Here is a 27628-nt window from a genome sequence, read left to right as displayed (position 1 = left end):
TTATCAAAGGTTTCACGGGTGTTGAACAGGAAAATCTCAGGACTGCAGGCTCAACAGACTTTAACTTCTTTTACTTTGTCTAATTTCTATTGTTCTCCGTTGACAGGCCTCGCCTCCATCCCCTTCTTCACCACCACCACTACGGCGTCATTCACCACAGCGGCTCCCACCACCACGTCCAGCACCACCACCACGACTACCAGGCCTCCGCCGACCTCCCTGTACATCACCCGACGCCCGCCAGGCACTACCCGCAGGCCTTACAATGGCAGGCGTACCACCACCACCTCCGCGCCGGTCACCACGCCACTGCCAACCACCACCACCACGGCGGCGGCCATCACCACGACCGCGCCGCATCCGGCAACCACCGCGGCTCATGTCAGGGGCAGGCTTCACCACAAGCCGCAGAAGCCCTGCAGCTCCCACCCGTGCCTCCACGGGGGCACCTGCGAGGACGACGGCAACGACTTCAGCTGCAAGTGCCCCGCCGGCCGAGGAGGCTCCGTGTGTGAGAAGGGTGAGTGTTGCTTCATTGTCTTCACACATTAGGAGGCATTTCATCTCTCTTATGTGTTATTACTCTCAACTGTTTCAAGGTTCAAGCTTATTTCAAACGCATCTTAGAAAATAAGCTGGATCAGACTTTCCTTGTACTGTAATTTTATGCACTATTGAAATTTGAAATTACAAAGAAACCACCAAAGGGCTGACTTTTACAGGGATTTTGCAGCAACTAAGAGGGTTTTAGGCACTCCCTTTCCATTGTGCCAATCATGCCTTTTAGCTGTTCTGTAAGTGCTTTAATATATTTATAAAGTAGCATGAAACACAACGTTATGACTTAAAAAAATATATCAAATATAAAAAGAATGTTTCATTTCATGAAACTTTTCTCGTAAAGAAGAAAAAGACACAGTTCCTCTGTTCGGCCGTAGTTTTGTCTAATTGTAGCTTCACAAAGTGACACCTTAAGTAGCCGTGTGAGTAATGACTTTCTGTTAGTGCTGGAATATGTAAATGCAGAGTTATATCATCACGGATGATTTATTGGGTCGTTTAAAGCGCAACAAGACAACAGCAATCAGAGCTCCGCGCAGAGGAGCGTCTACTAGATGTTCTCAAAAAAAAAGTTGAGAACAAAGAAGTTTCGGTGCGATTGAGTCAGACACAACACGAAGCCTCAAGCTCATCTCAAGTGATTCCGACAGGTTCGACACCTCGGAAGTGAGCAACCGCTGAGCCGCTCACCAAAGGCAACCCGCAATCCAATCAGCGCCACGGAGAAAATCATAAATCAGAGAGAACTTCTTGAGAAGCACAACTCTTTTGCGCTTCTTTGGGATTTTTCTGGGGGGACGAGGAGCAACCTCACGCAGCTGCATCTTAAGATAATTGACAGTAATTGCTTTGATGGGGATTAGCTGGTGAGAATCAGTGTGTGTCTTCGAGTGGCTAAATGAAGTCACGCACAACACACGCTCACGCATGAAAACTGCGCGGCGGCCTCCCCCAGATCAATCAAGTCATTAGAAACGAAGGAGCTCATCAGCTGCCATTCTCCTCAGAGAGACGGACAGAAAGACAGATGGACGGAGAGAAAAGGAGCCCGGGGGGAGAAAATGGATGATCATGATCATAATTGCAGAAAAAACAAAGGTTTCCTCTGTGTGTGTGTGTGTGTGTGTGTGTGTGTGTGTGTGCATGAGTGCTTGAATGTGTGTGAACAAATCAGCTCCTCCTCCTCCTCTTTCTCAACCTTCTCCTTTTGATAAGCCGAACAAGCGTTTTCGAGAAAAACATCATTCCTGAAATAAACTGACAGAGAGGCTTATTTCTCCGCCATCAAGAGCCAGTGGCACACCCCCACCTCCGCTCACGCTTAATTATGCACATTAAACGCCTATTATGCCGCAATAAAGCCAATCATGTAGTAATGACAGGATTGGCTTGTTGTCTTCATTCCTCCACAGTGATCAGATACTTCATCCCGTCATTTGGGGGTCAGTCGTACTTGGCTTTCCCGACCATGAGTGCCTATCACACGGTCCGCATCGCCATGGAGTTCAGAGCATCCGAGATGACCGGCCTCCTGCTCTACAACGGCCAGACGGGCAAGAAGGACTTCATCTCCCTGGCTCTGGTCAACGGCAAGGTGGAGCTCAGGTGAGCGCTGTGAGAGTGTGGGGGGGGGGGTCAGCGAACCTCGTCAGCTGTTGATTCCGCTGCTTTCGTTCCATCAGAATTTGACGAAAACTTAAATGATCCCCGTGGGCGATAACAGGGTCATCAGCTGAGAGAGGAGCGCAGATAAGAATAAAACAAATAGGGAACGCTGAAGATAATGAGGCAAATAATTACAGCAAGTAAACATGTTGAAAACACCACCGCCAGGAAAAAAAAAGAAAAAGAAAAAGACACAGAAGCTTCTTGACAGATTTGCAGACTAGGACTACGAAGGCAGAAATGTGTTCAAACTTGCAAACAAGCTGTTCTCATGATCACATTTACAGATGGTGGGGACATATGCACGGAAATATGTGCAGGATGTCATCATTTGGCATTTCATTTGTATTTTTAATCACATATATACAGATTTAAGGTATGTGTAACATTTGTCTTTACAGATGGAGGCAATGACTTACAGACATGTGTCTAGAAAAGATTCACCAACCATCTGAGATTTACTATCATTTGTTTATGTTTATTTGCAGTATGTACACTGCAATTACAACATCTGAAGTGACATTAGGCTATCAAAGGAAATAAATCAATGAGCAGGACTTCTTTTTGCAGGAATGTGATGAATTACCTTACGTTGGATCCCATGCATCCCATAATGCACCTCTATGGTGTATTACACTGTCTGCCTGGAAAACAGCCTCATTATTCAATATCCATATTCTCAGTTTAAGACTTGCAGACAGAAAACCAGTGTCACTCCTTGTGACTAGTTAATTGTCTTTGGCAGGTTGAATTGATGTCGCGCCCCTTTAGGACCTACGCGTAACGGGATTTGAACAATATGCATCTAGTAGTAGACGGACATGAGATCTGTTTAAATTGGACTATTTTCCTGCCAGAAACCTGCAGAAGCGTATTCATCTCTTCCCCGCAGTGGAATTGTATCCATAACAAAAAAAATCATTCGGGGTAAGCAGGCAGCATCTTCGGGAGAGACGTGAATGGACTAATTAGAGATTCTGCACCGCGTCTGTTTTGGACCTATTTCAAATAATGTCCGCTTCCCTTATCTTTTGGGTCTTTTGTCCCCCCCCCCCCCCCCCCCCCCCAACCTGGCCAGGTTAGATTTCTCCATTCAGAGGGAAATCAATAGCAAACCAAAGGAGATCATTAGTCACTTGTGTTTTGAAAAAGAGCCCCGCCTCAATTCCAGAAATACAGCTGTGAGATTACCACCCACAGCTCTGCAGATCCAAGACGTGGGGAGAAGAACTAATTATTTGTGGCAGATAATTGCTCTCAGGTTGTGCTAATGCTACCATATGTGTGGGAGCACATACACGACGGCTCTTTTCTGTGATGATACGGCTTTTTTCTCAGCAAAACCTCATTAGATAAAAGAGGGTGTGAAGATGCTTTTTTTAAGTGAGTCACTGCCTCATTCCAGTCACATAGTTCGGAATTCCTAATGGGAAGTCCTGTACCTTCTTTCTTCCATCTCTTTTTGTCTAGTTGAACAGTGTGAGCCGATTTCTGCTCGTCATTCGGCGCTGCTCGATAGAGAACAAAAATATCGTGTGGAAAACAACCTCCTTAAGTGCTGTGAGCTGAAATGAAGTGCACGACAGGTATAAAGTGGTTGCTGGAAAAAAGTTGGACTGAACGAACATGCTTTGCATCTCCTCTTCTCAGGTTCAACACGGGTTCGGGCACAGGCACAGTGGTCAGCAAAGTACAAATCAATCAGGGCCGCTGGCATCAGCTGGTGGTGACTCGCAACCGGCGCAACGCCATGCTGAGCGTGGACAACGAGCCACACAACGAGGGCGAGAGCCCACGAGGCACGGACGGCCTCAACCTCGACACCGACCTGTTCATTGGCGGGGTGACCGAGGACATAAAGCAGGAGTAAGGCCTTCTATCTACAGTTACACAGTGTGTGTGATAACATGCAGGGCAGGGAAGTCCATTAACTGTGGCTTCTCTTCAATGAAACCTTTTAATCTACAGCGTTTCATTTTGAATCCAGTACTTTAATCCAGCTTTTTGTCTATTTTGCTGACCGCTTCCGACTCTCTACTTACTGACCTCTGTGGATTTAGATTTACTATCAAGGGAGCCCTGGTAAACAAAAAAGTCTGTTTTGAATATGCAATAATAATTAGTAAGAATATGCTATTCACAGTACCAAATAGTATTGAATATCTTCAGTCAAACGATACCTGATGTCATCCTTTCTAGACCCAGCTGTGTAAAAAACATACTATTTGTATGGTATCAAATGAAGTACTCTACAGGTAACAGTATCCCTTTAAGGGTGCTGGTATTGGCACTGGTATCGTAATGTTTGAAATGATCGCCAGCCTAATAGCATCTCCTTTACCCTAAGCTCGTTTTTATTAAGTGACTATCAGTAGTGTGATAATTGCAGCTGTCGGCTGTGTCAAACTTTGCATTCACTCCCCTTTTTTTTTGTCTTCAGTGTGAGGGAAAGGACAGCGGTGGCCACGGGTCTAGTGGGCTGCATCCGCCTGCTGGATGTCAACAACCGGATGCTCAACCTGCAGGAGAGCGGGGGCGACAGCATGTACGGCAGCGGCGTTGGCGAATGCGGCAACAACCCCTGTCAGCCAAATCCCTGCAAGAACGGCGCCGCGTGCCAGGTCAAGGAGGCGGAGATGTTCCACTGCAAGTGCAGCAAAGGATTCTGGGGTAAGGTTGCCAACAAAATGTAGAGGCTTCAGTACCGCAGCGGTGCAGGTCAGCAGAGTTCCTGAGGGTCGTACTGGGATATTTGGACAGCCATGTAGTTTTGAGAGGTTTATTCCAATCTACGTGCAGGGAACTAAGTAAAATATATGACAATTCTAATGTGAATCCTTGTTAAAAATATATTTATATCTCTACTCTGCCTTCTCTCCTGGGAGTCCCTGTGATCATGACTTACTCACACATCCTAAGTAAGCTTGACAGCCTAATTTGACAGTGAAATTCATGCCCCCAGTAGCAGCCCTGGAAGTCATTTTGTAAACACTATCAAATCTGTGTGTCCGACACAGAAACAAGAGATTAAATGTTGATGCGGCGCAGGAAACATTAAAAACTTCCGCCAAATGCTCAGTGATTGGCCTTTGGCCTGTCTCTACTTTCACATCCCTTCCTCCTTTTCTTTTTTTTTTCCATCCCTCCAGCTGATGCCAACTAACAAGCAACTCAGAGAGAATCTAGCTTCTGTAAGAGCAGACAGCGTCAGCGCCTAGCCAAGCGTGCCCCTTGCTGGCTGCGTGGCAGCTTACTGTAGAAAAGTTTCACCCCAGAACCAAATTAATTGTCGGAGTTAACTTTTATGCTTGAATAGTAAATGCTTTTTTACTCACACGGGGGCCGCCTGGTGGTGGGAAACGACCTCCCAGCCAAGTTTTAGGAGGCGTTTTCCTTGAATTAAAAATGTGGCTGGATAAAGGATCACATTACGTAATCATTGCCTTTTATACAAGAGGTGTTTTTATGTTGTGCTGCTATTGAGAAGCCTGGGAGGAAGTCAAGAGATAACCCTCCGCTCTAGAGAAGCATTGCTGTGATCAAATTTGTGTTGGCAACACGGCGTAGAATGAATGGCGATAATGAGAATTGGACCGTCGCCTGCGGACTCACATTCAAGTTAATTGTATCATCATGTCAGTTGAGAAAGTGGCCAAGATTGTGGATCTCACGGTGAGGGACAGATCACAGGGGGGCCAGAAGAGAGAATAAATGGAGTGGTGAGTTTTGTAGTTAGAGGGAGGACAGTCGGGGGGGATGAGGGAGGTAAGAGAGTAAAAACATGGTAGGGAAGAAGTGTGAGTGGAGGATAAAAGCTGGCTTTCAAAATAGTGAGTGAGGAAAAAAACGGGGGGAGCCCTGTGAGCTCAGCGGGGATGGGGTTCATTAAAGCGCTCTCCTCACCACAGGCTCCGACTGCTAAAGTAATGACGGGTGAATTCAGAAGGGCTGTGGCAGAGGGCAAAACCATCATCCACCAGACGCCGGCAAGCCTTCCCCACAGTCGGCGTTGGCCTAGAAACATGGCCGCGTGGCGGGGAGGCTCTCCGCTGTTTAATCTGGACGTGTAATATTTCCAAATCCTATTAGAAAATGACCTCTATTACAGAGGAAATCCTCATACCCCTTTATTTTGGTCTCACCCTCCTCTCAGATGGAAGAAAAGGGAGATTGGTTTAAAACGTTGGGTTTTTTTTTCTCACAGTGGATTTGTGTGTATGTGTGTGTGTGTCTGTCTAGGTCCAACTTGTGCTGACGTCCATGACCCATGCGAGCCCAACAGGTGCCATCCATCCTCCCAGTGCCAGGCGCTGCCCGAGGGAGGCTACAAATGCGAGTGTCCCATGGGGCGTGAAGGGAAGCACTGCGAGAAAGGTAATGTGACTAAATGTCCTGGTGTAACTCCATTACTTCCCGCCTCAGTTGTTCTCTCCGGTTCTTGTCAAGGAGCACCACTGCTTTGTTCCAGACTCAGCCCATCCTCCTCAATTTTTGCCCCCTTTTTTACCTTTATTTTTTTCCGCCCTGTGGCATTTCCATCCAATCAGAATCGACCAGCGAGATCAAACGTAAAAAGAAGTGGGCGGGGGAGCGGGGGGGTTGAGCCTTCAGGCTGGGAGGGTTGGTGGGTTGCAGAACCGAGGTAGATGATTGGCCCCGACGGGCCTTTCACCACATCAGCTCGGCTACGCTTGTTAGTGGAGAAGCGACAGCGAAGCCTCCCTCCACTCCCTCCCTCCCCGCCTATCCGCCCACAGGTGTTGTGTTCAAACGTGTTTCTTGCTACTTAGCTCCACATGGCAGAACCGGGCCGCGGTTGGGGAAAAGACCAGAGCACGGCTCAGCTGCTTTTGAAGTTCATCATTAGCATTTATGGCGGTGTTGCATTCTCAAGTCTACCCATGATTTTCTTTCTTTCTTTATTTTTTTAACCCTCCCTTTGCTTTGTAGATGTTGTCATGAATGTTTGCAGAAGTTTCTGTCTGCATCTGTGACTGAAAGCCGATACGCTCTGCACATGCACATTGCTAACAAAAGAGAAACACGCAGCCTCGCACCCCCTTTGGGAATTCAGAAAAACCAGATGGGAACAGCCTCCTTCCAAGACCCGAGTCCCAGTTAGCAGGTGATTAAAATAAATTGAGGTGAACCAAAATCAATGCCGTGTGAGCGAGAGCGTCTCCCGTTCCTAAAAGGCTATTTTTTCCACTGGAATCAATGAGATGACTAATCGCATCAGTCCTCCCTGCCCGCGGTGATTAATGGGAGCGTCACTCAGCCAGAGTGTCAGCCCCAGACAGGAGCTCGGAGATAAGGCGGACGTACCCTCTGAGGGCTGCACTGGGAACAGTTGAAAAGGCGGGTATCTTACAGCCCACTCATCGGATGCTTGAAGGTGAATTGGCCGTAATATTAAGTGTGTGAGCGCACTTTCAGTTGAGCTATGGTTTCCATTTCAATCCTGCCGGCGTTCGTCAGTGCATCTCGCTGCTGTAATATTCATCATCAAGGACTTTTCTCAAGGGTGCTCCGATTGCATTGCATGCCCTATTTTTTTGCTCGGTGCTTTTACCCTGTGATAGTGTAAATCATTACATATTAGTGATGAAAGCAGGATCACTTGGACTGATGGGGGGGCGGGGACTTTGAATTTCAACATGGTTTACATTTAGCTCCTTAGCTGCAATAAGCTAGGGACCAGCTTTAACACACAAAAACACACCAACTTCAGCACACAGACTTCCACAAGCTCTCTCTCTCTCTCTCCCTCTCTCTCTCAAACACACACACACACACACACACACACACGTGTCAAGGGTTAATTGCTTTCTGCCATTTTCATGAATTATACCTTTATCTTTATAATCTGACGCTTTGGCAATACTTGGCATGTGCTTGTAACATTCATTCTTTCATGCCAATAAAGCGTGTTGAATTGAATTGAGAGTGATTCACTCTGCAAGAAATGATGTTGGAGAGCTGATTGATTGGGGGCGGGACCAGGAGCTTTGATTGCAGCAACAACGTTTTTTTAGAATGTGCATTTTCACTGCTTTGTTCTTGGCTTTTCTGATTGTTGTTTTGATGGGTTTTATCGCAAGTACTAATTAGGCAGCGATTGTCAAATATAAACAAAATGACATCAGCGCCTACGGTCAACCTGATTTATTTCTGCTACATTTTAGCAAAGGAAAACTGTGAAAAGTTCAACTTTTCTTGAGTCGTCAAGCTCGACTCCCCGTGCGTCATGTGTTTTTTTTCGTGTGGTGGCTCGATTCAATCCGATGCCTGGACATCTGGTAACTTATTGATCGTGGCGCTTTGGCTTTGAACACAGGGTGAAATAACAGAGAAAAGAACCCACCACACTGCTCAATAGGAAACTACATCATGAGCAGCTCTGTTACTCTAATAGAGTTCAGTTTACTGCGTGAATCCTTGTTGCGTATGCAAGACTATTTTTCCCCACTCCTCCATGGTGCGTGCCATCATCATTAGCAGTCTTCTGCACAATAGCTAATTAGCTTTCTCATCTCCGTCTGCCTTCCCCATCCTGACTCGGCTCAGCTAATCCCAGCCAATTACGAATTAAAGCTTTCTTGCCGGCTACACAGATATGTGTTTGTGTGTGTTTATGTGTTCGAGAGCGTCTAGTGCTGGTAGTTTTTGCACCATGAATACATACCCCCGGGTGACACTTGAATGATTTTTAATGTCAAGCCACTTGTTAGAAGGATGGCACAGTGCCTGTCCTAATCACTCCAGACAGCCAGACGTAGACCCATCGCAAAGACACAAATCTGTAAAAAGGCCTGCCAAAACACAATGGCTGCATTATTTCATGGGTCCCGGCTGTGGTGTTAAACTCTACATGTCTGCAAAGGTTCGTTGTTATATTGTGGCGGGCTGTGTAATCAGTCTGACATAAGGGTTTTTGTTTGAATTTCTGTCACGAGAAAGTGTTAATCCCAAAGGCTATGAAAACACAAATCCATCTCTTTCCATAACGCTGACGGGTCCCTGAAAGATGCACCGACTATCCCTGAATTTCAATTCTGTCAGCGACAAAAAACGGGACCTGAGGATGAATATGGTCTCTTTGTTGTTGTTTTCTCCCAGTGGCTGAGAGGAGCGGGGCTTACATGCCACTATTCAACGGAGACTCTTACCTGGAGCTGAAGGGGCTCCATCTCTACGGGCAAGATCTGCGGTAAGTCCCACGTCTCACATTGTAACACGCACAGTCAAGACTTGCATGTATTACTAAACATGGGATAGTTTTCATAGACTAAGCTTGTTCTGGGCCTAAGGCAGGAGCTGCTTTCTTTAAGCCTGAACTCAAATAGCACGTAGAATGTATACAGTAGTATCTCTAACTAATTTCCATACAAACAGAGTAACAGTGCACCAAAATCCAGCAGTCTTCGGGTAGGTGTAGTAGTGTAACTCTGTGTTTGCTTGTGCTGTTCCTGCAGTCAAAAGGTCAGCATGACGGTGATTCTCATGGCCAATGACTCCAACGGTTTGATCTTCTACAACGGCCAAAAATCGGACGGGAAAGGAGACTTCATCTCTCTGTCCCTCAACGATGGCATCCTGGAGTTCCGCTATGACCTGGGGAAGGGACCCGCTACCATCAGGTTAGCATCGCCTCAGAGCCTTAAGAGGGTCTAACTCACACAACTCGGGAAAAATAAATACATCAAATAGATTTTAAACAGAAAATAAGAACAAGGCGGGACAAAGATATTTGGGGTGCGATAATCCTATGAAATGACATGCGAACATGCTAATAGATGACTCACCCGGGTGTCTGTCTGTTTGTGTGTGTGTGTGTGTGTGTAATTCAGGAGTAAGGAAGTGATCCAGCTGAACGTGTGGAACACCATCAACCTGGAGCGCTCCAACCGCAAAGGAGAGATCATGGTGAACAAGAAGGACGCTGTCCGAGGGGAGGCGCCGGTAAGAAAGAGCAAGCTAACATGCTCCTGCTGGTGGTTATCTTGGGCCTATTCTCTGCTCAGCCTTGCTTGTGGCGTACAAACTGCATTTGTTTCATCATCTGCGTGCTCTGGTCACGTCATCGCCACAACCTCTGGCTTTGGTGCTCCTTTTTTTTTTTTTTTTGGTGGTTTAATTTGCCACTTCGGGCCCAGTTGAATCAGCAAACTTTCCTCCCTTGGTAAGGTTTTTTCACGCCGCTTCCCACCATGCGGTTCTGCTGGCTTGATTTGCTGAAAATATGCTGCTATTCCCCCCCCCCCCCCTACCCCCGACATCCGTCAAGGTAAGAGGGAGAGCTCCAGATGTAGAGGGCCAGTTTGACAAGCTGTCCTTATTTTGGACATCCTGTAAGTCCACAAAAAAAATTATAATAATCTCTCTGCTTCTCAGCTTGCTGACGCACTGGAGAGATAAAACTTGGTGTTGCATGAACAAAGCGAAAGCAGCTTTTACTGCTGGTATACAGTCAATTTTATGAATTCAGCCTTTGAGGTGTTGCCTTGGGAGCCGGAGGCAGATAAAGGAGATACAGTAGGCGAGGAGAGCGTAATGAAACTCTTCAGCCCCGCGTCTAGACCAATAAAGCAGGTACATGCTTCCAAATGAAGGCGATCTAATTGTTTGATTAGCCCGTAAGTCATCCAATTATATTAAACAGTGTAATTTGTGATCATGAACGTGCACTCTGTCAACGCATCTTACTATAAGAGGCAACGCTCTCCCCCGTCTCTTCTCCCTCTCACTGCTCTGTCCTACCCCCGGCCTCGTCTGTATGGTAATTGTGTTTTACTCCAGCAACAGAGGCGGCAGAAAATCTTATTAAAAAAAGAGAGCAAGGGAAAAGCGATGTTGGGGGGGGGGGACTAGCTCAAGAGATGAGCTGAGACTAGTTATGGAGCTCAATGCAGAGATCCCTTCCAACGTGGCTCTCAGCTAATGCTGTCCTACTCCTGCTTCAAGGACTATGAGGGGGGGGTTAGGGTACGCTTTGCTTAGAGAAGCCTATATCATATCAAAGGTGGTCACACACAGGCACATGTATGGATACATATTGCATGCTGGGAGTGTTCATCATATCAAAGACGGCTCGCCTGCAAATATGATGAGGCACATACTTTCAAAGGCACATAGGTGCGGGTGGGAGGAATGAGAATCAACTGCACCTGTCCTTCAATGGCAGCACTCTGTAAATGAGGTCGGGTGAAGTGGCGCCACTCACAGTCTCTCATCCGCGACGTTTTTTTTCTTCCTCTTTTTCATCTTTTCTTTATGGCACCATCTGCTTCGTGCACGGCCTTCCTAGACTCGCTGTCTTATTTGTAGTCACTGTTAGAGCGTAAACTCACACTTTTTATTTGCGGTACGTAGCACCACGGTGCCTGTGCAATGTGTCTTCACATGTCTTGCTTAAACACACTTGTCTGTGCTACGCTGCAGCTATGTGTAATGCTCTCACAGATGTGGCCTGTGTGTGTGTGTGTGCGCATGAGAGAGTGTGTGTGTGTGTGTTTTGTGGGCCTTTGCACTTGCTCGCTCTACTGTAGCTCTCTGCATGCCTCTCTGTGCACAGATACCTACTAGTCTTCCCCTAATAACTCTCTTCCTCCCTATTTTCTTTCCTTCTCTATGATGTGCTGTCTGGAAATAAGAAATCACGCAAGGTAATGAGACAAGTCCCAGTCACACCTTAGCCCATGTTTCATTTGAGTCCCTCACTTTGTCCTCTCACCCCCATCTCTCCATGCAACAACAGCCCAGGGAAAAAAAAGAAGGTACTTCTGCAGAGCTGCAGGCAGCTTTAAAGGTGCCAGTTCTGTTAGCCATTTCATAAAGCCCACACACACACACACACGCACACACAAACAGCGCCGAAGTAGAGATGCTCTTAAAGAACGCGGTTTGGCTTTCACCTCGGCCCATCTGCTGTGGGGGTGGCAGGGGGTGAGAAGGTGGGAGGGAAGAAGGGAAAGAAGACTGCCATCTCCGTGACGGCCATTGTTTTTAGAAACAAAGAACCGTCTTCATTAGTTTGGCGTGGGCGGGGATATCACGCCAGTGCCACGTGGCCGTCCAACAAAGTGAGAGGAAAAAAAGACGGTGAAGGCAAGCGAAGGGGAGAAAGATACACCGTGGGAGACGGCGAGGTGCCAAGCCAAGCCGAGCTGTTCTTTTGCCATCTGCTCTCACTTCTTCTGCAAACAGGAACAGTCCCTCCATAATTTCATGAAGTCGCTCACTCTTTCACTCTTTCACACTCTCACTCACTCTCTCACTCACTCACTCACTCACTTGCCCATAACAACACAAGCACCACTCACTGAACATCACCCGTGCGACAGTCCCTCCATGGAACCAGCTGTCCTCGTTCACCAGGTGCAGTCTATTACCTGTGTGAGGCGAAGCAGAACATTTCATTGCATGTTATTTCACATTAAAGTCCTAAAAAAGTAACTTTACGTAGGTAGCGTGTGCTCAAATTCTAGCACATTACAAAGGTGTAACATCTCAAACAAGCTCACCAGGGGACCGTGTTCCGTATGCATCTGTAACGTTTACCTGCACAGCAGTGAGGCCTGCACAGAGAGCCTGGGGTGGCCGACTCTGCCCCGCAATCAACTACAACTTTTTTCGGCTGAGCCCGAAAGGCGCCAGCCACGTCCGCTGGGTCCATGCGGCTTTGGCCAAGGTCCCACGCCATGTCTCTGTTGGAAGTGGCTCAAGGTGCAGTGACACAGTCCCAGGCTTCAGCCAAGCACCGCTGCCTCCTGCACTCCAAATCCCATCCTAAATAACAGCCGAGCCCGGTGCCAGCCTGCCTTCACAAAGCCTGTTTATTTGGCCCTTTCCATCATTTTTCCAGCAATTAACTCCACTTTAGCCCTCTGGCAATTACTGCTCTACATAAAATAAAGATCATTAATTCCTTCCTTCTGAAGTGGGCCGCCTCTTCCTTTGCGAAAATGGGAGAAGCGGCACCTTGCTAATGCAAAGCAATTGTCCCAAAGGTTCGGTGGACGGAATCGAATTTCATAGCCATCTGCAGCGCAAATGAATTGCAATTAATGTGTCTCCACACTCAAGCGTTTGAAAGGTCGGTGCTTATGATCAGCCATTCATTAGAGATGTCTGTTAAGAAGCGTCCATATCTCAAGTCCAGCCCGCTGCTGATTTCCCTTTGTAGTCTCGTTTTATGTCTCTCAGATCGAGGATAATTGACCACTCTCTCTGAGAGACATTGAAATCAATTACGTTGTAATGTATCAAGTGTATTGACGTGGAAGGAAGGCGAGGAAGTGCAGTTAAAGTGTCTGCCGGCTACAATCTGGATAACTCCTCGGTTTTTTTTTTGGGACGATCTATATGACTGCGACATGTCTGCAAATGTGTTTTATGAATCTCACTCTTTACGTCTCGACTAAAGGGATACAACTTATTTCACGCTCCCCGGACACAAACACATTGCTCCACCGACTAAAGTAAAACTCTAAACCATTACGTCCTGAATAGAAGAAACCCTGAGAGGAATCGGAGACGGGGTACAGAAGAGATTCAATTGGGCGTTTCTAAAGATATATGTGGGGCTTATATCCCCCCCCCCCTGAGTTTGCACAGCACCACCTCACCATACCTCTTTGTGTCCTGTCTCATCAGAACCTGCACGTAGATCTTAACCTGAAAGAGTCTCTTTTTGTTGGCGGAGCTCCCGATTACAGCCGACTAGCACGAGTGGCTGCACTCACGGATGGCTTCAAGGGAACAATCCAAGAGGTAAATGTTGACACGCCTCTATTTCTTGAAGGAGAATTGTGTCATTCGCTGTGCTCGTGGATTCTATGTGTTATTTTAATGACTCTGGGCCCTTGTGCCCTCAGTAGCGGCTATTAGCTGTCCAGCTGTCATTAAGTACAGTACTACAGACCCCCATTTAGTCATTTTCCATGACAAGCTCACACTGTGACGGGCAGTGGCTCTGCTCATTTGGATTAGCATGCACTAATAATAGAATGCACATTTTGAAGTCCCCCCACTTTCACTATTCTCAGATCTTTCCCTGACAGCCTTCCAATTTTTTATTTATTTTTTCTCCACTTTTCAGTAAAAAGCTCATCTCTCAGTGCCAAAAATAACCCAGCAGAACAAAGGCAGGATGTTACTGTTTGTGCAAACTTGTCATTAGTTCTCCTCTGCAAACTTTCCCTTGACAGTTTCGAGCAAATCAAAAGCTAAATGTGGCATTTTGTCTTCCTCAGCCTGTAGGGAATAGTTAATTACGAGGGAAGACGGTATGTATTCTCAGTTTAGCGTGCGTGTTGTATCAACACCTGATTTCTGAGACACTTTACCTGTGTGGAAACAGGTCATGTGTCCAACACAATCAACAACATCTGTGTATAAAGTATGCCTGGTGATAATTAGGTTTGATGATGATTCAGTGGAAAACACAATGCACCATATCTTGATTCTTTCCGTTGGACAACAACCAGCAGAGGTAAGAAATGATCATCTTCAAGTGTGAGAAAAAATGAATCTGATAAATTTGACAACAAAGGCGATGAAAGAGAGCTTAGAGATTAAAAAAAGCAAGACAAGAATAATGAAGCCAACCCTCCAAAGAAAGGTCAAAAACAATTAATATCAAGAGTATTGCATAAACACAGGTCTGTGATTTATGAGATTATACTGATTACACCATAATGTAAGCTTTACTGGAGTATGTAGTTACTTTATATTATATACAGTATGTCATGTATTAAAGGCCCTGAAAACGTATATTCTCAACCAAGTTCTTACAATAGATGAGGAAGCAGAGGCCACACCGACATGAACCTGCAAGTTTCTGCTCAAGTTTGAACCGTTTTTGAGTATTTGGCATCTTATAAATCTGCATTTCTATTTTTGTCCCTGCTTTTGTCACAAATTTGAGGTGGGCAGGGCTCATATGGAAAAAGTGATTTGAATCAAAATGTGAGAATTGCTATTATTGAGAAGCCACTGTCAATCCAGTCTGATCAAACCACACCCACACAGTCCTGGTAAAACCCGAGGATGCTTTTATTCAACCTTTAACTTTAATTGTTGCTATATTTATTTGATAGAACAAGGTTCTCTGGGTGTTTAAAGTGGTACTTCATTAAATTAGTTTTCTGCTTTCTTAAAGTTGAGGCACTTCCAAGAGACAAATTAAAACAATATCAAAAATGCCGAGATATTCCGGCCTTTAGTCCTTCGTATGTTTTAGGGGGCTTTCACACCTAACCTGTTTGGCTATTTATGCAAGTCAACACGCACGTCAACGCGGATATTTTCCCTATTATTGGGTCAAAAGCTGTTAAAACTGATGTGCTTGTATTCAAATCTGTGTACTTTGTCAGTGCGTTGAGTCCGTTAAAAGGTGTGTGATAGCGATCCCTCAGTAATCCACCCGTTAGCCATTATTCATCATAACATACGGATCATTTGCAGTCTTAGAGCAGGCCTTGGCTGAATGCAGGTACACAGTCCGTGTGGAGAGCAAAGGAGGCGGAACGGATTGGCCAAAATGCAATCTTGGAACCCGTCGGCTATCGTCTGGCGATGATTTAGCTTTTTATGGGTTTTAAAATGAACTCGTAAACTGGCTACTGAAACAATTCGGTCGAACACGTCGCGGTCGAAACTCCAGCTCCAGTCTCGCATCTCAAGTTGCTAAGCGGACTGTAAACAACGAGCAGCGGAAAGGGCAGTCTTGGCCCAGATATCTGCTGGCTTCACCGAAGCCCCAGAAATGTGGCCCCTTGTCCCCCAGAGGCTTATCCATCGTCGGATGGGTTCTGAGATCGCAATCACCAAAACTGTTCAATCAACCTGTGAATAACTTCATGTTTAATCCTCCTGGTTTGTTTGTAAAAGGTCAGTGTGAACAGGAGCCAAAATGTACCAAAGAAAGCACCCTTTAAGAGGTTTGGATACGACATGTCCTAAGCTCCCAATTTCATTTTTTTTTGTTAGACCCTTGCTGCCTAATAAATGCCCCCGTCTTTCAAACTCCTCAGTGCCTCAAGTTTGTAACGCAGGCCTTGTTGTATGTATGTGTAGCCTCATTATCAGCTGACCTTTAACCCAAAGTATGTGGAAAGTCATCGGCATGCCCCTTTAACCCTGCGTTTCCTGCATCCCAGATCATTCTGATGGGTACCCCCATCCTCAGAGAGGAGCACGCCCTGCGCTCCAGCAACGTAGCCATGTTCCAGGACCACCCGTGTTCCCAGGAGCACTGCCACAACGGAGGCCTCTGCAAACCCATGCTGGACACCTACGAGTGCCTCTGCCTCAATGGTTTCAGGGGGGAGCGCTGTCAGAACAGTGAGTATCTCAGGTCGTTCTTGGTATCGTCGATCCCTACAGCCATATTACATTTGTCTTTCTCCTTCTTCAAGTCAAAGAGCCACAGACGATCTTGATGCTAAAGCACAGTTTGTTATTGCAATGAATACTTATAACTGTTTCCTCCGCCATCCTTTTTTGGTCTTACTCTAGAGGAAACATGTAACACTGCTTGCTATTGGCTTGCCTCAACAGAAGGTGAACTACTAGTTCTTGTTTTATCGTTTGTTTTCCATTGTGTCGTGACAAGGCAATAGTGATAGTCTTGATAAGAGACCTTTGATGTCTCTTTCAGTTTGTGTTCTTATGTATCGATTTCAAACTGAGGCGGCGGTTGTGAAAATGATGAAGCGCGTCAATTGAATATTCATGAAATGCTCTTTTTCAGGAGTTGCACATCCCTTTCATCATCTTCCCGTCACCCTGCCAGACATATACCCACTCTAGCCTAATCTTTCTTACATACTCAGTCGCTGCCTTCGCCATTAACCTTGTGCGTGTGGCCGGCTGTCCCTTTCACGTTAATTAAAACTACAAAACGCACCATCACCCCCCCTTACGACCACCTCCCCAGCCTATCCCATTTGCTCACACTCCATTGCCCTCAGCTCTGATAACTGAACCCTCTGTCTTATTGATTGGTGTGATCTCATCCTCTGAACAAATCCTCCCCCCACCCTGCCCTCTCCTTCACAGCCGTCTACGAGAAGGCCGCCGGAGAGACCGAGGCCATTGCCTTTGACGGGCGGACGTTCATCGAGTACCACAACGCTGTTACGAAGAGGTAAGGGAGAGGACAAGGGGAACGTGCTCGTTTATTCAGCGTCATCCAGCACCCCCATCGCAATAGCTATTAGCCAAATAACCCCTCTGTCTATCCATCTCCTCCCTTGGTAAGGCGTGATGACAGTGTTGATGATATCATCAGTGCTAAGGCTTCAGGGTGAAGTAGGCGCTTGGCTAATAGCTCATTCCCCCCCCCCCCCCCCACACTCCCACCCACCCACCCTGTCCGTGACAGTCCTGCTTCCTGCTTTTGACAGGATTTGGCTAATTAGCGAGACGGTTAACAATCACAGTGTTGCCCTGAGCACGCTCAGTTCGCTCTGCAGTGTCCTGCTCGCTCCCGGACAATCAGGATGATTCAACTTTTTACTGTATTTTAAATATGTGTGTGACTGTTTTCTATAAATCCGATATGCCCTGTAAAGTGAGTGTAAAATGCTTTTTTAGGACCAGGTGCAAACCCCCCAAAAAAAAAACCATTAAATGAAACAACAACAACAAAAAAAGTCCTCTCCCTTTAGGCAGCTGATGAGACATTTTTACTCTTCCATCGATCTACAAGGTTGGCAAGAGTGCGCCTCCAGGTTGGCATAAACAAAAAATGTTGGTGTGACGAACCTGAAAAAGACATCAAGCATACGGCTCTATATCTTCGTCTCACAGCGCTTCACACAAACGCTCAGGTGTGAAGAGCAGGCCACAGCCTGCAGATCATCACACCCCCGATGGGGACGCACAACTCACGCCCACTCAGAAACAGCTGGCTGGACATTATGTGTGTGTGTGTGTCGCTATGTGTATCTTTGCTGTTTGTCCGTGATCTCAGCGTTCCAGTTGTTTGACCTTTTTGTCCTGTCCTTCAGTCTGACCTCCCTTGTCGTTGTCCACACACGTGTTGTCTCATATGAATGTCCTTCGCTGTCTTTCCTTTTCACTCAAGCCAACTGACCAATGAGATCCCAGAGTAAGTAGACTTTATGACTGGGTATTTGCCCAGCTTCCAATCCAGCCCAACTAACAACAACCCCAGTAAAACAAAATGTTTGATAGTTAACCCAAGTAAAAAGATTAAAGTACATTCAGTTTCCAGTCATAATTTCCACACAGAAAATCATCTTTACCGTTTAAGTCAGATTTTATATTCAAGCTCCATATCCATGATTTAATTTGACAGATTCCATTATCCTAAACGCGTTTTGCAGTGTCATTAGATCCCTGCTTTTTCTTTTCCAGTGCAAAGGGAAGCATGAATGTGTGCATGATAAGCATTATGCTCAACCCCTCAGAGAAAATAAATTGCTGTACGAAGAATGTGCATTTGATGCATGGTTGTAACTCTTTAAATAAGCAAAATGAATTGCCATGCACTTTACGCTGAATCTGTTATGTGGGGAATCAACGAGACCTCTTGAAAACTGCAAGAGGAGGATACACTAAATACCCTGGTGCCTGTAGACTTTATGCTTGGGAAAGCCCTCAGTCATGACTCAGTTATTAAGGGTTTTTCTTCCAGCTCATTAGCTCGGTAAGTAACCTCCTTTAAAAAATAAATTTAAAAAATCCCAGAAATCGACAAAGCTGAATTCAGGTCAAATTAAGCTGACTGGAATCGGCCCAGTGTTCCAATCCGTGCCAGGGCTTCTGTCATTTTGTTTTTTGCCAGATCTCCAACTGTAAATTGTGAATAATTACTGAGTCCTACAGAGAGGCGGTGACATGTTAATCACAGATTTGTCTCCCTTTTGTAGATTAGACCTCCGATTGAGAGCTCTGCGCAGTGTGAAGCCAGGGGCATCAATCTCACTTAGCGGGAGGGGACAGTGGTCCTTGGAGAGCCAGACTGTCAAAAGTGTAATGGATGTCACATTTACTAAGAGCCACAATGAGCCCTGGCGCAGCACTCTGAAGGCGTGCCGATCAATTCAGCGTGATTTGATTTTGTAAAGGGAATGAAAAAACATTTCTCGAGAGCGCCATTAAGAGGCGAGGTGAGGCCAAAATGTCAAACGCTCACCTTGGGTTAATGTCGCTGTTACTATTTACGGCACCGTTTGATCGCACCTCCCCTCACCTCTCTGCCCATATCTGAAAGCTCGGGTCGATTTGCTCAAACCCCATTATTTCAGTGACAAATCCGATCTGGTCACGATTCTCAACTGATATGGCGCTTGACCCCATTTTTTGACAATTGCCCAATTTTTTTCTCATCCACGGCATCCATCTCTAGACAGGCGGTAATAGCCGCTGCACCGTGGCGGGCTGCGCCATAAATATAGAGGAGGACGTTGACTTAAAGAAGTCTTTTACCTGCGTGGACACTGACCATGAGTGTACTCAATCTTGATGCTCACATTAAACAAAATAAATGCTTTATCCCAGGGCATTTTGGTGCATTAGTCTTCCATCTTGATCCGACTAGTTCCCTTGAGAACCTCCTTGTGGTGTGATCAGGGCTAGGCTACACACTTCCTGTGATCACACAACAGCTGTTATCGACTGTTGACAAGGTCGATATTGTGGTACAGCAGACAAGTTATGCTTTTTGCAGCTCCAGGTCCAAACCCAGACCTCCTGTGAGTCTCCCAGTGGGGCTCACAACGTCCTTCCTTCCCTCCTTCCTTCCTTCTTTCCTCCTGGCCTCGTGCGCTTACACTGCATGCCGTTGACTTTCTCCCCCCCTGCTCCCTTTAAGTCCCGAGTCTCTGGAGAACCCATCTGACCAGAGGTGAGTCTCTCAAAAGCTTTTAGACTTTGGTACCGTCCACTCGCCTCCTCATCCTCCCCTCCTCTCCAGACAACCCCTCCCTGACCTCTCACAGGGCTAAACCCTCGTCCGCGGAGACAACACATTGTTTCCATTATTGAGATAGAGTTACCAATACGAGTCACAAAGAGCCTCTGCTTCAATTAATTCTGAGGTTCGGAGCTGTGATAATGGCACAAAACCAGCCAGAGCTGCTCTTTGCAGCAGCCGTCCTCCCTGATGGCTTTTTTTATTATTCTAACTGCTACTGCCACCTGGAGTTGAATCAGAGGACAGCACTCAAGTTTGAATACATGTAAAAAGTAGATAAGAAATAAATAATAATAAAAATTCAGTGATGATACGCCAGCGATCTGTGAAGTCAGTTGGATATGAGAGTCAGAATGCTGTGCGCCGGCGTTATTTTATTCATTTTATATTCAGCACTTTTAATAACCATGACCTTATCGCTGACAAGCCGCTCCAATGGAGATTCATTGGGCCCTGTAAGCTCTGTGAGGGTTTGCCAGGAGAGGGTTCACTGAGCTGTATTTGCGTGTCTTTCTTTTCTCTCTCTGGAGGAAAAAAAAGATTCTCTTAAATCATTTTTTTTTTTCCTTCTTCATGTTTACCTCAGCGGATTTAGTTTATCAAGGGGGTCAAAGTCTCCAAACTGAGCATGTTTTTTAAATTTGACTCTTTCTGATTCTTTCCCCGCGTCTGCTGAGGTGAACCAGCTGTATTGTTGGCCTCACCTCGGGCCAGCAGTTGATACACTCCAAATATCATCCCATTGCGTGTAAACCCGGCATTCTTTTTATTCTTGCTCATTAATGAAAAGAAAACACTCAGAGAAAATGATTGAATACTTCTTACAGCGTAAGGAGAAGTTGCCATACTCAGTTTCTCTTTACCCCCTCCCATTTCCTGTCCTGTTTGTACTCCCATGAGCCTCTTTGCTTGCTATGCTGACTCCTTTGTCTTGTTGTCTGTCTTGTCTAATCTTTGTCTCCAGCTCTGTGCTGCTGTTTGTTTTTTAAACCCACGTGTCATTGGTTCTTTGTCGTACGTGTCCTCACCTTGTCTTTGTCTTTGTGTCTAAATACCCTTTGAAGAAGGTGGTAGTAGATCCATTTGGCAGATGTGCAGACAATTGCACAGGTGCTGATTGATGACATTGCACACACAGTCGTACACAGACACACACACACAGACATGCAAACTGAGGGGATGACTCTCTGGACGTCTACCATGTCGCTGCTGGACTCACACAGACCACAGGGGCTTTGTAAGTGTGTTTGTATGCAGGAGTGGATGTTGTTTGTGTGTGTGGGCACACATACAGTAGAGGCACGTTCGAGGTGACAGTGACGCACAGTGCGTCTCAGGGATAGGTGGACGTCGCCCAAGTCTCTGCATCCACATCACCACCCGCAGGTGTAGCAGTCAAGACACTGGTGATCAAACAGCTGCCAAAACAACACATACACACACACACATACAGAGCAACACAGGAAGCACTGAGTAGCAATGCAGTACAGGCTCAGTAGGATGTTGGGATGTAATAGCAAAACAGCCCCCTGCTACTCTTAAACTGAGTCTGCATCCTTAAACATCCCTGTGGCTCTGTTAGTGTGAGGCTGTGGAGGCCGAGCTACAAAGCTTCCTGGCTACATGTGCTGGCACACAGAATCCCGTGTCGTTGAATCATAGCTAATGCACCCTCCAGACAACAGACGCAGCCACACATGACAAGAGCACCGACAGAGCCGTGTCAGCCATGCCAAAGATCAGACCTCTTTTTGACGAGTTGGACCAAAAAGCTGATTGATGCATTTCCTCTTCTCCTAGTGAGAAGGCTCTGCTGGTGAACAAGTTTGAGCTGAGCATCCGGACGGAGGCGACCCAGGGCCTGGTGCTGTGGAGCGGGAAGGGCGTGGAGCGCTCCGACTACATTGCCCTGGCCATCGTGGACGGACACGTCCAGATGACATACGACCTGGGCTCCAAGCCCGTGGTGCTGCGCTCCTCGGTGCGCATCGACACCAACCGCTGGATACGCATCAAGGCCAGCAGGTAAGATGGGAGATGGCGGGTAGCTGGGGATCAGTGAGTGAAAGCCGGAACAGTTAGACCGGGATTAGACTTAATCCATATTGTATTTGGGTTTGCTGCAAACCGTGTGATCTCTTGCATGAATTGTCTGCTTCTCAGTGATCCCCTGCACCGAGATGACTCTGATTAGTTTCAGATTAAGGTTATTTTCATGCCCGGTCATGCATGAGTATGACGCATCGAGCATCGAATTGCTTAGACACATCAATGAACGTTCAAAAAGGAATTACACACGGCAACATCCCAACACTTTTTAGCACAGAAATAACTCTGTTCACAACAGTACGTAGAGTAACACATACACTGTACACACACACAGTAGACATACGTTGATCCCATTTGATGACTTATACATGACGTAATATATGCACAGAATCAGCTGCAATAGTAATACCCTTATCCCGTCAGTTGACACCGTGCTTTGGTAGAGAAGTTTCCCATCTGAATCACAATGAATCAAATGACTATCAGCTGATGATAATTCAGTCTTGATGACATGTGTTATACCCATAGCATGTGTCTACAGTGTATACATAAACAACCCTTAGATTGGACACACTGACACATGTTTTAATTTGGATAATCATTTCAGACACGCAATACTTTTTACCACGCAGTGATGTCACATTAATAGATTCCTTCATTAGAAACGGATTAACTGCTTGAGCTTTGAGAATGACCCACGTAACACCTTCCACGCGACCTCCGCTTTATCGCCGCTGAACATTTGCCGCCAGCACGACTGTGACTGGAAGTACTGGGGGACGATTACATCGGCCTCATCGTGCAAGGCAAGATTAATCGATCCTGGAGAAGCACGCTGCGTCCGTTCCGAACCTCACGATCCCAGGTTTATGGGGAGACCACATGAGCTGCTGGAAGATGACAAAGTTTGGATGTTGATGAGGGTGTACAACTCGCAGCACGTTGGCACACAGCTCACATAGATGTCTGTGTTCACGGCTTGCCTTTTTTAATGACGCTCTCTCTCTCTCTCTCTCTCTCTGTCGGGAACCCACTTTAATAGGTGCAAATGACCCCCCCCCTGGTCACAATTCACACAAGTGTGCTAATGCGCAGTGCAGAGCCACCTAAAGCGAATGGCGCTCTAACGGCATCTGTTAGCCGGTAGACAGGTGCATTTAGAGCGCTGCTTGGCAGAGGCGGTTATGTGAGTGCTTAGTGTGCTGGCAGTGGCGCGATGGAGTCTCGATGCTTCAGATTAAAAGAAACAAGCAATTTACAGTCATTGACTATGACATGCATGCGTCAGGCCGACTTCTAAACTCTCTTTTTCTTTCTCCTCCTCAGAGCACTTAGAGACGGCTCTCTACAGGTCGGCAATGAGGCAGCGGTAACAGGGTCATCGCCTTTGGCAGCAACACAGCTGGACACGGACGGAGCACTGTGGTTGGGTAGGTGCCCGCATATCTAAAGAAAAATAATACAAATTTGAAAATGTATCTTCGAATGCCATATACAGTACATCTTCCATCCTAGCCACTGGTAGAAGGCTGGCAAACGAATGAGCACATGAACTCATTGGCATTACAGAGGAAGAGTCTCTGGCAGGGAAAAAAGATTGCGGTTTGGGCAAAAAATGTGCTCCTAGCCTATTCAGGTATTGAGTTGAGAAATGAAAGGCTATCTGACTAATTCAAAAGTTGTCTGCGCCTCTGAATTGAAAATGACCAAAGTCGGCCCGTTATCTACCTCTTCAATTTGGTCCGAACTCGGCTCAGAGAAATGGTTTTTCAAAGAACACACACTGCACGGCGAGATTCAACATTCTGAGGAAAATAACGTTGAAGGCGAAATAATGTCAGACTTTTCTGTAAAATGTACAGCGCAGGGGCGGCGTAGAGGCAGGTTTGAGAGGAGAAGCAGCCTGAGTGACATTTAAAGAGAAACGCTGCATGTAGAGGTGCACTACAAACACACACACACACACACACACACACACACACACGGGGGGGGAGGCAGCACAGTGGAACAGGTGCTGAGCGAGCCCCGCAGCAAGAATACATAATCCTCACACAAGCCCTCCCGTCGAGAGCCCCGCTCCTCTTTAAATCCCCTTTTCACTGTTCATCATTAATTCATCTGTAACTTGCATGAAATTAGCCCCGTCGATCCCCAATTCTGAGGCACGCAATCCGATTAAAGGGGGCAGGGACAGGGGATGTAAAAGGCTCGACGGGGATGTGAACTCTCAGCTTCACAGATTCAAAAAAAAAAGGAGAAAACAGGGAAGAGAAGGAGAGATGGAGAATGTGGGGGAGGCAGGGGAATGGAGTTGGACTGACATGAAGCGAAGAGAGAAAAAAAGGATGCAGGAGGTTTCTGAGAGTGTAGATAACAGAGAGGGAGGGAGAGAGAGAGAGAGAGAGAGAGAGAGAGAAGGGATGGCAGCCAGGTAAAATATCAAACACTCGGGTCACTAGTCACTAGCCTCTCTCCCAGTAAGAACAGATCTCATGAAATCCTGAATAAAGACGTATTTCATGCTGATTTATTGAGAAAGACACTAATGACTACTTTGGGTGTGCTGGCTCAAACGAGTAGCTCAAAACACGATCAAACGGGAAAAAGGAGGCAGCCACACACCCGGCAATTAGGTCATCAAGCCTCCACAAAAGGACGTTAGGAGACTTTTTTTTCTTTCTTTTTTTTTAAAGAGCTTTGGATGATTTGAAATAGAAGTAAAGTTGAGGGGAAGTTAAAGTGAAATGGAAAGTACAAGGGGCTGAAACATTTGCTTTGAAGTACAAATCCATGATATTTTCATATTTTGACATTTCCATTTTTAAACTTTCTATGACTGATAGATAAACCCTTACGTGAGTTCATTTATATCCAGTTCACAAGTGCTTTAAAGGGTCATTTTGACAAATAGTGAAAGTTTTTTTTAAAATCTCTAATCACTTATCTCTTGTGGTATCTAGCCACTACCATGGAGGGGATTTGGTGTGTGGTGCTAACACAGCACTGAAACATTTGACTTGAATCAAATTGAACAGCAACACTTCTTTTCAGAAACGGTCTTCTTCAATATGCTGTCAACTGTTTTTTTCTTTGATGGCAAGTAGTTGCAAGTTGGGTGATTTGTCCCTTTAACATTATTTTTTTTGGACTTGCAGCCAGTCACACACAGATTTCATGTCCTTGGTTTGTTTGGAACAAATAGAGGAAGAAGTGGGTCGTTAGCAGTGGTATCCAACAAGGCTGAACAGCCAAAGAAAAGTGCAGCGCCTGTAAGAACTCTAACTTTAGGAATGTCACTGACAGTTGACATCGGGGTGGTTCACAGCGCAGCAGCGAGCGATTAGCACTAAAGGTGGGAACAAGTAATAAATAATGAGGGCGTTGGGTATACATCATTTTACACTCTGTAATCGCCTTTCATTCGTTGCACATTTCTGAACACTTTAAGCAGGGTGTCAAATTAAAAGAGCCTTCTCTCTCTCTCTCTCTCTCTCGTCTGTCTTAACACACTCTGGCTGGTATGCAGGCTCTCTCTGCCTTTGATCATGGCGGTTTGACAAATAAAGTGTCAACCTGTCCTGTACATCAGCTGGCGTCACCGTGCACATTTAAAAAAAAAAAATACAAAGCCTGACAAGTTAAACTGCTTAAGTACCAGAAATACATTGTTCTACCAAAAATATTTCCGGTACAGCCTTTTGATGACATTCACACGGTTTGTTATGAAATCCAAATCTTTATCCTGCTGTGTGATCTTTAAAGGGGCACTGCGTGCATTTTCACAGGGAGGTGAGTTCACTAGTCATGTAACTTCATCAGGGGATATCTCGGCTTGGGCTTCGATTAATGAACATCTGTAACAGAAAGCCTGCATTACAAACTGAGTTGGAGGTCAGTGGAGGCCTGATCAAACACTACTACAAAATGCACTGAAACAGTTGCTACTTTAGAGTGTAGTGTCTCAGTTGTTTCCCTGCTATGAGTGGAGGAGTGTTGAGGTACAGCTGCATTAACCTCCGTCTCCCCTCAGGTGGTCTGGAGGAGCTGGCGGTGGCCCGTCGGTTGCCCAAGGCCTACAGCACCAGCTTTGTTGGCTGCATCAAGGACGTGGTGGTGGACGGCGTGGAGCTCCACCTGGTGGAAGACGCCTTAAACAGCCCCAAAATATTACACTGCTCCGCCGCCAAATAAACCAGCAGAGACAGAATACTGAGAGAAACGGAAAAGAAACAAACCCTCCCGCTCGCTCCCTCCATAGCGCCCATGTCTCCTGCTGTAATTATTTTCTATTTTTGTATACTTTTCATCGCTTTTTATATGGAAAGAAAATGAATATGTTTGTTTTGATTTTTGTTTGATATATTTTGTTCTTTTCTTTTTTTTTCTGCACCTCCATAAACAGAACACACTTTCTTTATTCTTAACTGCCCCGGCCCTTCATCTTTCTCAAAAACGCAGGCATCTCTGTGAAAAAGAGATATTTTATTCTTGTCAGTTTTGTTGTTTTAAAACAAACGCCAACTTCAAAAAAAAAAAAGAAAAGAAAAGAAGAAGAGTCGCCTGCTCCTTTTCCTCGCTCATTACTTGAACACTGGTGGACCTCGCCGAAGATCTCTGGTTACTGCCTTGTCTTGGTGCCATATATATATATATATTATATATACATATATCGTCCACATTCCCCAAGCTCGGCCTATACATCCACGAGTACATAGACACATCCATTCCCCCTGTGGGAGCTGCACGCAGTGCGCTGTGGCCGGTGTGTGTAGCTCTTTGATGCTGCAGCCAGCTGGCGTCTCCAGTCAAGAAACTCTACAATCAGCCCCGCTAGCCCGCTGTATTTTCCTAATGGGACTTTTCAGATATCAGTCAAGCTGCTACAGTGAGAAAGTACACAGTCCAAACCACTCCATCATCGCCCATCTCACAGCGCCGAACAAAAAAGAAAAGAAAAGAAAAAACTCTCCACTCAATCTGAATCCCATCAGAGCCTTTAGTTTTGAAATATGACTCACTTACACTGCAACCCGACATGATGGAGAGAGCGCTACATTCCACAACGACTCGCATTATCATCAGTCATAAGTCAAGACATGAATAAATGTTATAAATATAGAGTATATAAATATTACCTGAGACTGTGAATATGTACGATGGGTTCTCCTCAGAGAGTTGTGCTTCTCATGTACTGTTGTGCGTTCTGTTTTACAAGCCGCAGATGTAACTAATGATGACCACTATAAATGCATGCACTTCTGCAGTGTTGGTTTGAATCTGGTTTGTTTTATTTACATTTTGTTGCAAAAAAAAACAAAAAAAAAAAGTGTCACTGTTTGGGGGTTTCTTTGGTTTCTTTGCAATGAATACAAAAATATTTCTTTTTTTTCCTCTTATTTCCACTGA

The 27628-nt window shown here is 45.9% G+C and overlaps 1 protein-coding gene across 1 annotated transcript in view; it reads left to right on the top strand.

Annotated features, from left to right (window-relative positions):
- agrn (agrin) overlaps positions 1 to 26777 on the top strand; it is a 229333-nt gene extending 202556 nt beyond the window's left edge. Inside the window, exons 23-36 of the mRNA XM_076092623.1 lie at positions 107 to 520; positions 1974 to 2166; positions 3877 to 4092; positions 4667 to 4896; positions 6466 to 6600; positions 9346 to 9436; positions 9702 to 9866; positions 10077 to 10188; positions 13882 to 13998; positions 16389 to 16572; positions 17290 to 17377; positions 21974 to 22198; positions 23549 to 23652; positions 26253 to 26777. Of these exons, the coding sequence (XP_075948738.1) occupies positions 107 to 520; positions 1974 to 2166; positions 3877 to 4092; positions 4667 to 4896; positions 6466 to 6600; positions 9346 to 9436; positions 9702 to 9866; positions 10077 to 10188; positions 13882 to 13998; positions 16389 to 16572; positions 17290 to 17377; positions 21974 to 22198; positions 23549 to 23652; positions 26253 to 26413 (2435 nt within the window). The 3' untranslated portion in view covers positions 26414 to 26777. The remainder of the gene's footprint in view (positions 1 to 106; positions 521 to 1973; positions 2167 to 3876; positions 4093 to 4666; positions 4897 to 6465; positions 6601 to 9345; positions 9437 to 9701; positions 9867 to 10076; positions 10189 to 13881; positions 13999 to 16388; positions 16573 to 17289; positions 17378 to 21973; positions 22199 to 23548; positions 23653 to 26252) is intronic.
- The last annotated feature ends 851 nt before the right edge of the window (positions 26778 to 27628 follow it).

Source organism: Anarhichas minor, unplaced genomic scaffold (assembly GCF_050575085.1).
Source record: "Anarhichas minor isolate MPS153535 unplaced genomic scaffold, ASM5057508v1 ptg000003l, whole genome shotgun sequence".
Classification (NCBI taxonomy): Eukaryota; Metazoa; Chordata; class Actinopteri; order Perciformes; family Anarhichadidae; genus Anarhichas; species Anarhichas minor.
The sequence above is the reverse complement of the archived record's forward strand: the minus strand, read 5'-3'. Positions and strand labels throughout refer to the sequence as shown.